Genomic DNA, 9,938 nt, shown 5'->3' with positions numbered 1-9,938 from the left:
GCAAGCGACACCACGAACCGAAGTAATATCGGCATTTTGACGTCCGATAATACCGATTGTGTTGCTTTTTCTTCGGTGTTCTTGATAAATTTTACGCCTTGACAGGGGTTATTGCTGCGATAGCAGTTTCCCGATGCAGGTACCTACTTCTAGTAGACATCTTGGGCCCTGTTTCAGATAGGCCCGTCGATCAAGTCATGCCATGTGGCCTGGCACTAGATTTGCACAAGGCAGACTTCACTCTGGGTCTTAGAGTAGCAATCCAGATATTTGAATTGAAAATGGGGGAGCTCGGGTTTGGCCCGAGATTTTGCCGCTGTCCAGGTTGGTGAATATCCTGGTCTCCACCATGCATGTTAATGAAGATTATCGGACCTCGTTGCTCGGGGATCGGGGACCAGAGAGCTGTACGAAGTATACGTCTGTGGATTCGATGGTCTTCTTGAATATTCGGTTCCAAGGTTCTGATGTGTTTCATCACAAATTCATACTGCCAAAGTGAATGCTTTGGAGATCCTAAGCCTGCAATGCATGATGTCGCGTGTCTAAGCTCTTCTGCAAGTACTCTCGAGCCGGCAGGCGAGCCGTCAACATCACAGACGAGTCAGCCGTTTGTTCTCGGTCGATTTGCAACGGGCTTATGCCAAGACTTTCTAATCAGCACTTCACTTGGAGATGTGGCCCCAGGATCAAAAGCCATGCTAAATCCCAATTAGGAAGTCGGGGAATGCGAACTAATTTAGGGCACGCAATAATCCAGCAAACTAATGCACAAGCCATATAAAGCCCATGCATGCTGCATAGACTCTAGCCATATCTGGTCAATTGTGCTAGCTTGCTGGGAACTCGATTAGGCATGGTCGCAGACTCGTTCGAGGTGTTTCATGTTGCTGACCACCCGTTCACGTGGTCGCTCGCAATCATGCATGGGGGGACGAGAAATTAGGAAGGTATTTTTGTCGATCGAGGCATTTAACTCTCCTTTTAACTTATTTTTATACTCAATTCGCTGTGTTAGCCGCAATTTCTCTATCACATGATTAACACGATCGGCTGCAATAATTTTGCTTGGCCTATAGGGCTCGAGTATTTGTTGCAAATCCGTCAATCAGGATCCTAGAGCTCACTAAGAACTAATGTAGAATTGGCAGCATAGCCAGGCACATGTTGATCATGTTTCAGAGTGAAAATCACTTGCACACCTGGGATTTTGGCCCTCAGGTCGCCTAAACCCGACAAAAACCGATGGCCCTGACAAATGCTCGGTGTCCTCGGGTTTAGTCCCACGTCACTCTTATCAACTTCCCACTAGTTGATGTTGTCACTGTCAAATATCAATGTAACTCTATACCTGTCTAGCTAGCCAACGGTGCGATCAGCGCTTCGAAGGGGGTGTAAGCATGTCTACTATACGCAAAAAGGAAGTAGAAGTCAGCCTCGGATGTGTGATGTAGAGACCGTGAACCTAGTGATCTACTCTGTACCACGGTCTTCGTCATCTGGACCATGGGACGACCTCAGTTGATCTACACGTGTCCATGGTATACTTCTACCATCCCTTTCGGCTTGAGATATGCACCAGCAGCAACATGAAACTGATACGTTACTTTGGAGGTGCTTGATTGAGAGAGTGCATGCATATACACATGGTCGTAGATCATTCCACGTCGTTTCAGACTTCGTTGGTGTCACACGCGATGCCCTGAAACCGACCGCCAACTGCGGAATGTAAGTACATTGCAGCTCGATCAACTCTACATCTGCATTCAATTTTCCAACTCAAAAAATAATACAAGACAGGCGTCCAGGGTGGCGAGTGTCCCAGCTAATTAAGGAACATTTTCACCGTCTTTTGTCCCTTCCGCATTGCATGCTCGACGGCAGGATCCCCATTCGCGGGGCTTTGCAGGAAACTTTCATGCTTTGCATGAAAACTACCGTTAGATTTGTCCTTCCTTTTCCAGGGGATAAGTTTACTAAATATACACTGGGATGGATAGTTCGTAAATATCCTTGCATGACATCATGCTGTGCTGTTCTGGGCAGACTGCACGTATACATGTAAACGCTGTTGGTTTTTCGGTACATCTGGTTGGCTGCCCGTTCTGCATCTTGCAGACTGTCGTATAACAATTGTCCGATTGGGAAGATGGCTTGAAGTAGGTGTCTCTAGTGGGGTGTTATTGCTGTCGACTTTTTAGGTAGCACGCAGTATATATCGATCATGGGTTCGGGTCAACGCCATCTCAGTCAGGTAGTATCTGATATATTGTACAAAATCGATAGAAATGGATTCAGCCAAAAGAAGTGCCACCACTGTCCTGGTTTATACATAGTATACTAAATTACAGTGTCTTATTTGATGAACAACTTCGGCTCCATTTACTTCCCCGGAGGTTCTGCTTGGTCTCGGCCGCATAGGCTTTCTGCCTTGGCCTATTCTTCTACCTAGCACCTTTGCTTGGCAAATGGCCCTGGAGCGTAATATCCCGGAGGGGTCGATCAAATTGGATAACCGATTGCCCCAAAATTGCTTTCAGCGGGTGGAGGGTGGAGGATAATGCGTCCATCTGATGTTCATCTGTACTAAGACCTACCAATCGGACCAAACTCACCACGCTTCCTGATAATCACCACCGGTCTAGATGGTCGCTGGACTCACCTCTATCCGCCGTTCACCTCTTGTGGTGCCGTCAAGCTGGATTTGGATGCTTCTTGCCGCTGTTGGTTTGCAGAGTCCATTCACTCGAGGACTGTATATGCGCCGCCGGGCGGCTAAGTGTTTAGCGAGCTTGTACGCGCCGAGGCTAGACAACTGTCAATTATGACCTCGGTGGCTTCTCTCTGGTCTCTTTGTGTGTCTTCTGATGTCATATAAGGTGGGGGAAGGTGGTGCTAGGCATCAAAGAAAGTTTTGGGTCCGCTCCGAAGGCTCCATAGATACTGGTATTCTCCAAAAGAAGTTAGCTCTCACGTTGCGAAGTCCCATCGAATTGCCTCTGGGTAAAATGATGTTGTCCCTGTGTTTGTGGGAGACTGATGGAATGAAAATGTAGGTTGACCCGACCTGACCTCGGCATTTTTCTCAAGTATCCTACCACCTGGACAGCAAGGCCGGTAGCACCAACCGTCGAGCCTCTTGGCACTCTCACTCTCAACCCTCTTTAGGGCTCGCATTCCACTCATACTGAGAGTATCGCAGTCTGGTCCACAAGAATGTTCATATTCTGCCATTAGATGGAGTGCTCAGCAACGCCTGGGGGAAACACTGTGGTTATCCTTCCCAGTCGGTGTTGAAATCCTCTATTCGTCCACGGTGACTGCACTGCACACTGGCGCTGTCAGTTCGTTCGACAGCACTCAACAGCGGCGGTCTGTCATATGCTCTCAAATAACAATTGTATGATGCAAATTCAAGCCAATAAGGATATCGCACCTCGCTTCAAGGAGAAAGGAGCTGGGCAGTCCCGAGGGCTATGTCGTGGGATGCAAGGTCAATTCACCTACCCAGGTGGTATGTTGAGCTTGTTCTTCCGAGGCTCATGAATGTGACGTGCGAGTCTTTCCAAGGTTGAACATATGATAACACCACCTTGAGAATCCGACAAGTAGCTGAAATATATATCCATGTGAGTCCATTGAGAATAATCAGTTTGCAAAGCGAGCTCATCAAGAAAAATATACAAAAGTAATCAAGTTTGACGATGCACTGTTCAGTCTTGAACCCACAAGATATGGACTCAAAGCGCGTGGATGCCAGGAGCTAGATGAAAGTAGATGTCTCCTGCGCATGAACTCGTCATAGATTTATATAGCGGAAAGCTTCATAGGTCGTGATTTCTCGTTGTTCATTTGCGACCATTCTCTGGCTGCATGACCAAGGCCCAATGAGTAGGGCATTGACTGTTTGACGAACCTGATGCTGCGGTTTATCAATGAGTGTCCAGGATCCGCGTGCCATCATGATCTGGCTCGACCTTGGATGTGCGAAAAATGGTCCACAGACTTGAGGCTCCAATGGCGGCTATCGACGTTGACGAGTGCATTCCAATCCTCCTGCCGAGCTGACAAATTCATGTCAACAATTATCAGAGTCAGTTCGTGTTTGGGCCTGGATGAGACAAGAGGCCCTCCTTGCATGAGGAGTCCTGAAGCGAGTGCACAGTGAAAGCTGGCGCAATCGATTGGAATGGCGCCGCCAGACTAGGGGTGGGTGGCGTAAAGAAACCTTGGGAGTTCCAGAAGCTGTGAAAGTTGCCGATGTCCGGGCTTGTCTTGGTGTCAGACGACGCTGTGAAGGTATATCTGGGGGTATGGGGTTCCGATTCCGAGTTAGGGTTGGCGTCGTTGTCGGCAGCTATGGCATGTCAAGTGAGATTTCATGGTATTAATAGGCAGCAAGCGGACGAGCACAGGATTGTGCACCTCGGCACTGCAAGAGTTCGGAAGTCAAAGGATCGTGCTCTTACACGACCTAGTTCACCATTGGCGTATCTCACAGTGGATGGAAAGGTGGGGGCGTCGGAGTATAGAACGAATGAATAAAAGTGAAGACATCAGAGCGAATTGAAAGTATATCTCCCATGGATACCTACTCAAGGTTGATTGAAAGAAGCGAGGACACCAATGATGGAGCCCCAAGATTAAGACAGGAACTCGTCGACGACAACATCGATGGACACTTCCAAGGCAAGAAGCAAATATTCATAGACTGTTGTGCATATCCATTCTCACATTAAGTACAACTGATTGATCACTCCTATTTACAATCACCTCTCCTGAATTAGATCAACCAGAGCAAGATGCAGAATGCGAGATGTCTGAAGTGAGACTGATAACCAAAGAGCCAACGGAAAACCAGAGATATCAGGAGAAAAAAAAGGGGGTAAAAGAGATTCACACAAAGGAATGGTGTGCCCATAGACAGGACTTGTGACGAGCGGTGACAGAGCCGAGATTGAAAAGCTCCTTTTAAGATAAGAAGTCTCCATATCCAAAGAGACCTCGCGATAATCAAACATGATACAAACATTGGGTGTTTAGCGGAGACGCCGATGGGTATGGATGACTCCCCAGTCTGGACTCTTCAAGTGCGAAAAGAGGCGCACACGGCAATGTCGTTGTAGTTGCTGTGAGCACAATCGAGGCGCGATTGAAAGGCAGTCAAGGGACAAAAACACCAACTGTGGACACTTGCTCCCAAGTGAGCAATATGTCTTTCGGATATCATAACTCCGCCAAGTGGCCCGAATAGAAACAAAAATGGTGGAAATGTGCTCTCATGGAGCAGGTTGAGACGAGAAAGGACATGGGTGCGCTAATACCGAGTGAAGAGAAGGAAATGGGGTGCGTGAATGGTTCGGAGGAATGGTTTAGCGATCCGGGTTCGTAACCTGTGATAATTAGCGTGGGAACATAATCACTGGAAACCGTGAGTATTTACCTGCAAGATCCGACGGGAAAAGTCGTGATCATCATCAATGCTGCCGTTGCTCTGGCGGCGCTGGGCCATGTAATCGCCATCGAAGCGAGAGTTTCCGGACATTGAAGGTGGGTTGGAGTCACGACCATATCCACCGCCGTGGCCGCCCATGCCAGCATTGGCTTTGTTGTTCTTGGATCGCCACCAGAAGAAGCCGGCACCGCAGAGAGCGGCAAATCCGACGACTCCGACAACAACTCCAGCGGCAATGGCGGCTGTGTTCTTGCTGCTTGAAGCCTTCTTTTCATCTGCTGTTTCAGCGGTCGGGGTAGCCGAGCTGTGAGAGGTCACGATGGTGGTCTGACCACTAGCGGCAGTAGAGACCGCAGCAGTCGCGTCGGTTGCGGTGGTGGTCGATCCTCCAGTAGTTGTAGTTGAGCTTGATGAATCGGAGTATGTGGGGACATCGTCCTCGTAGTTCGTAGTGTAAACGGAGTAGTAACCATTACCACCGCCTGTCACAAAATTAGCATTCTGCATATTCGCAAGTCTGATAGGGGATTCGCATACACTTGTCCTCGGGCCATCCACTGCATGATCTGCTGCACTTGTCGCTCGAGACCTTGTCGCTATCAGGGGGTATCGTGTCACCGCAGACACAGTCGGATCCTCCAGTCAAAGCGAAGGCTGCCTTGTTCTGGCCATAGCAGCGGTCCAAACACCAGCCAGAACTTTGGTAGGTCCAGCTCTTCGAAGCACCATAGTCGGGAATGGCGGAGAAACAACCGACAAGAGTTCCCTGGGATCCTCGAGGGCGAACCTGGAAACCATCTGCCGCAGCGGTCGCGACGAGCACACTAGTCACTGCCAGTGCGTTTTGAAGAGAGAACAACATGTTGTACGGAATGGGATATTGGGTTTCGGAGAAAAGGCGTAGAAAGTACGAACACCACTGGGACACAGTCGCACAGGGTGTGAAGCAAGTAGGAACGGCCCGCGCAACCCTAAACTTCTTGTTTGAATGTATGAAAAACGCTGTTAGGCGTTTGCTCGCAGGTCCAACACCCTTCTTTCGTGTTGTTTGGTATCCTTTTGGCGTATGCGAGGCGAGCGACCGGAGTAAAAGAGAGTGACTTCGCGTTTGACGGGGGAAATTCGAGCGGCTCCCTACAGGGAAGTGAGCGAGATCGAGTTAAAGAGTCCCCTCAACGCTTGGAATTAACAAGAAGGAAATCGAGGATTTGTCAACAGTAACGAATGTGTGTGAGAGGGAAGGAGGAGTTTAGGGAGCGAAGTGACGGATGGATCCCTTGGGAAAGGGACAAGGGGTCTGTGTTCCCCAGACCAGGTATGAGGTACTTGAATTACAGAGGAGTATGCCTGGTGCACTTGAGTACCGGGTACTTTGACCTTTCAGTTTTGTTTGTGCTCCTTGTATGGTGTGGTACCACGGAAAGGATAAATTACCAACCAATGAGCAGGCAGTAGTATATTAAGTAATCAGGCACCCGCGCCCCTCAACCAGGGGACGAGTGGCTGATCGCCTTCCAAATGGAGTCAGACACGGGACGATGGAGACTGGAGCATGCAGCTAGTCGACTCTTTTTGTGCGAAACGCTGCACTTTTTCGGGTCTTTCACGTTGATCATACTCAGACCCTTGATGACGCCTACCCCTCAAAGACTCTATATTTATGTCTATGCGTATTACCGTCGATCGGCTAACATCACTCTATTTTGACTGGATATCTGCGCTGTTCTTTTTTTTTTCATTGACAGGTCTTGGGCTTTCATGCTTCACGCCACTGGCCCTTGTGGCTGGTCAATGATTCCTTGGCTGTGACCTCGAGGGTTGAAACGAAAATTCTGATCGTCACACTTCCCATTTGACAGCTTGCAACCGAGATTTACCGCTGGAAAACAAATACACCATGGAGCTCCTGAGGTCATTTCCCGCCCAAGCGGAGTGGGTTTCACCAACGCGTTTTAGGCCTGAAGAACCCAGTCAAGTAATATTGAGCGCGGACTTGAAGTTCACTTTCTTTACTCCGTAACTCCGTAGATGTAATCATTTTGAATTTTATTTCGAGCCTGACTACCCTGCTATTTGCGAATACGTATCAAGTTGCCATACCGGCCGTACCGTTTCCATGGGTAATGAACGGCCGCTCCCGAGTGGAACCAGGGTATTGCGTATTGTGCCTGTAACGGAAGGCCCTGCATCAAATCCTTCTATGTACGGAGTATGATCCGCATCAATTACGCACTGAATTTTGAGTGTGGCTCACGATCTACAATATGGAGTACATTCTACACTTGTATATACTCTTGGACACTGCAAATGGGATGACTTGCAAAGACTGAATTGTTTAAATGGTCTGTATAGCATTTAATCCGTGGCCAGGAATCGTACTCATGTGACAAAGACAAAACCAACTGGATGTCCCCGAAGGCGCCTTTTCCGTTGGATAAAACACATTTCAAATTCGGAACTTAATGTATGTATTTCATAGGGCCACGTTACCGGCATGCGAGCATTCGTTTGAAACGTTTATGGACCCTTTAATTCGCACATCGATAACCTTACTGGAGACTATGGGTCGAAGGCTTTGGCTCACAACAAATAACATCGTTTGCGATGTATCGGTTGCGCCTTGCAGATTGAACAAAGATGAGCCCCTTGCAATAACCTGAGCCACAGAGTTCGTGACCTTTTACCCTGTACGATTATCGATGGGTCTTCGGATACTCCGTACATGTGTGTGTCTCCGGGGTCATTGAATAGCGTGCTCCATCTAGCGGGATGAATCTGCTATCGATGTGCGAGGAATTCGGCACAACGTCCATGGGCTTCCTCTATCCCAAATACCACCTGGCAAACATTGTTCTCGCTTGTACAGGCAGCGTAACCATTCGTACACAGCCACAACAGCCAATAGCTACCGAATCAAGAGCGATCTTCCTCATGGTGAGACATATTGCTAATCACCTGCTTGGACCCGACATCCGAACGTTGAGAACTCGGAGCCGCTACGGAATATGGAGGAAAGAGGAGCACGTTACTCCGTACGGAGTACCTTTGACCTTCAATGAGCGGCACTGCTATCAAAGTCCATTTAGATGCTGTGCAGAACACTACCACCACTTTGAACAAGCATGTCTTGCGCTTCCTGCAGAGCAGTATACTCCAGAAGGCCGGAGAGACCGGAGAGACCAAAATAAGTCCCGGGACCAATGGCGCCCACTAGGCCAGCTGAAATATCCACCTATTGGAAGAATCAGGTACCAGAGTATGCCCCCTTACCGACAAGAGTCACAACACGAAAAGCCTTCAAATTTGAACTATTCACCATTGACCTGGATAGTTTGTATTGCGAATTACCAGCGAACCCAAGTTGAACATGTTCAAACTATGGGGACACCCGTCGATTCGAATATCAACCCGAGACTTTGCCCTGGGGTCTAGACCTGCGTACCTGACCCACGTACCCTTGTACTTACATGTATGATATTGACGACTCGGTCTAGACACTTCATTCTAGAATTATCATACACATCTGGTATTGTGAAAACTCTGATCACTTTTCTGGCATCTGGCATCTTCTAGACTCGAAACTGAGTTCCGGAGCTGGCGGGCCGCTCGGCTCAATGGTTGAGCGTTGAGAAACCTCGGGAGAAAATTGAGTACTAGTACGGCTAGACAGATGTGTTACGGGATGATCATGGCTATTTGCTCGATTTGCTAGTACCGATCAACCCCAGATCCTGACCCTGAAATCCCCGGGTGAACCCAATCTCTGGGTGGTGAACCTTGGGAGGGTCCGTAGCTGTAAGACACCTATCGAACACGTTCGGTGATATCGGTACCAAGATTTCATTTCTCTGAACTCGTTGAGGATTGTGAACCAGAGTTAGGGAACATGAGTTAATTTTTTACTTCCTGGATGTGCACATTAGACGAATGAAGTACGGAATAGACCCTGACTCATAAGGCCGAATGCCTCGTCCGCTCCTCGCTGGAGCTCCAGCATAATTTGAACCCGTGGACGTTGCTTGATTTGCCCACAAATATAAAGCTAAAACAACATTGCGGACCGTTTTTCATCGAACTTTCGATGTTCGTCGGAAGCTTGACTATGCACGACAGCTAGGACTTTGGCCCAACTTTCAATATTAGTAGTCGGTGGCAGTGGCGGCTCTTCAGGGCTCTCCGCTCTCATATTATACTCCGCAAGATGCGAATTGCCAAGGTCGCTGGCTCTTGGGTATACATGTTTGAAGAAAGCGTCATTAAACAGCTGCTTGAACATTCGGTACCTGCATACAGGCGGTCAATACCCCGGCACTTCGATATTCAGAGTCGCTCTCTACAAGGTAGTTCTTCTAGCTTTCAAATGAGTTAGGTTGGAACAATGTTCCAATATTGCCAATCATGCGAAAAAGTCAATTATTCATTCATCCTCTTTTAAGTATATTGAGATCAATCTTTGCCTTGGCTAGAAGCAATGATCCTATCA

General features: G+C 48.3%; 2 protein-coding genes across 2 annotated transcripts; both read right to left on the bottom strand.

The window, feature by feature from the left end:
• Positions 1-5,372: 5,372 nt before the first annotated feature.
• N7506_011323 (WSC domain-containing protein) lies at positions 5,373-6,317 on the bottom strand (the record flags this gene model as incomplete). The annotated part of the gene is made up of 3 exons (XM_056960616.1): positions 5,373-5,393; positions 5,444-5,937; positions 5,993-6,317. 3 exons carry the CDS (start codon positions 6,315-6,317, stop codon positions 5,373-5,375), a joined length of 840 nt encoding a protein of 279 aa, XP_056806771.1.
• A 2,220-nt stretch (positions 6,318-8,537) lies between these two features.
• Positions 8,538-8,958, bottom strand: N7506_011322 (uncharacterized protein; the record flags this gene model as incomplete). Its single annotated transcript, XM_056960615.1, has 2 exons — positions 8,538-8,687; positions 8,923-8,958. The coding sequence occupies 2 exons, from the start codon at positions 8,956-8,958 to the stop codon at positions 8,538-8,540; spliced, it is 186 nt and encodes a 61-aa protein (XP_056806770.1).
• Between the last annotated feature and the right edge of the window lie 980 nt (positions 8,959-9,938).

This window comes from Penicillium brevicompactum (assembly GCF_028827555.1).
Source record: "Penicillium brevicompactum strain IBT 35665 chromosome Unknown utg000007l_segment0_segment0, whole genome shotgun sequence".
In the NCBI taxonomy this organism is placed as follows: Eukaryota; Fungi; Ascomycota; class Eurotiomycetes; order Eurotiales; family Aspergillaceae; genus Penicillium; species Penicillium brevicompactum.
Note: the sequence above shows the minus strand (reverse complement) of the source record. Positions and strands in the feature narration are given on the sequence as shown.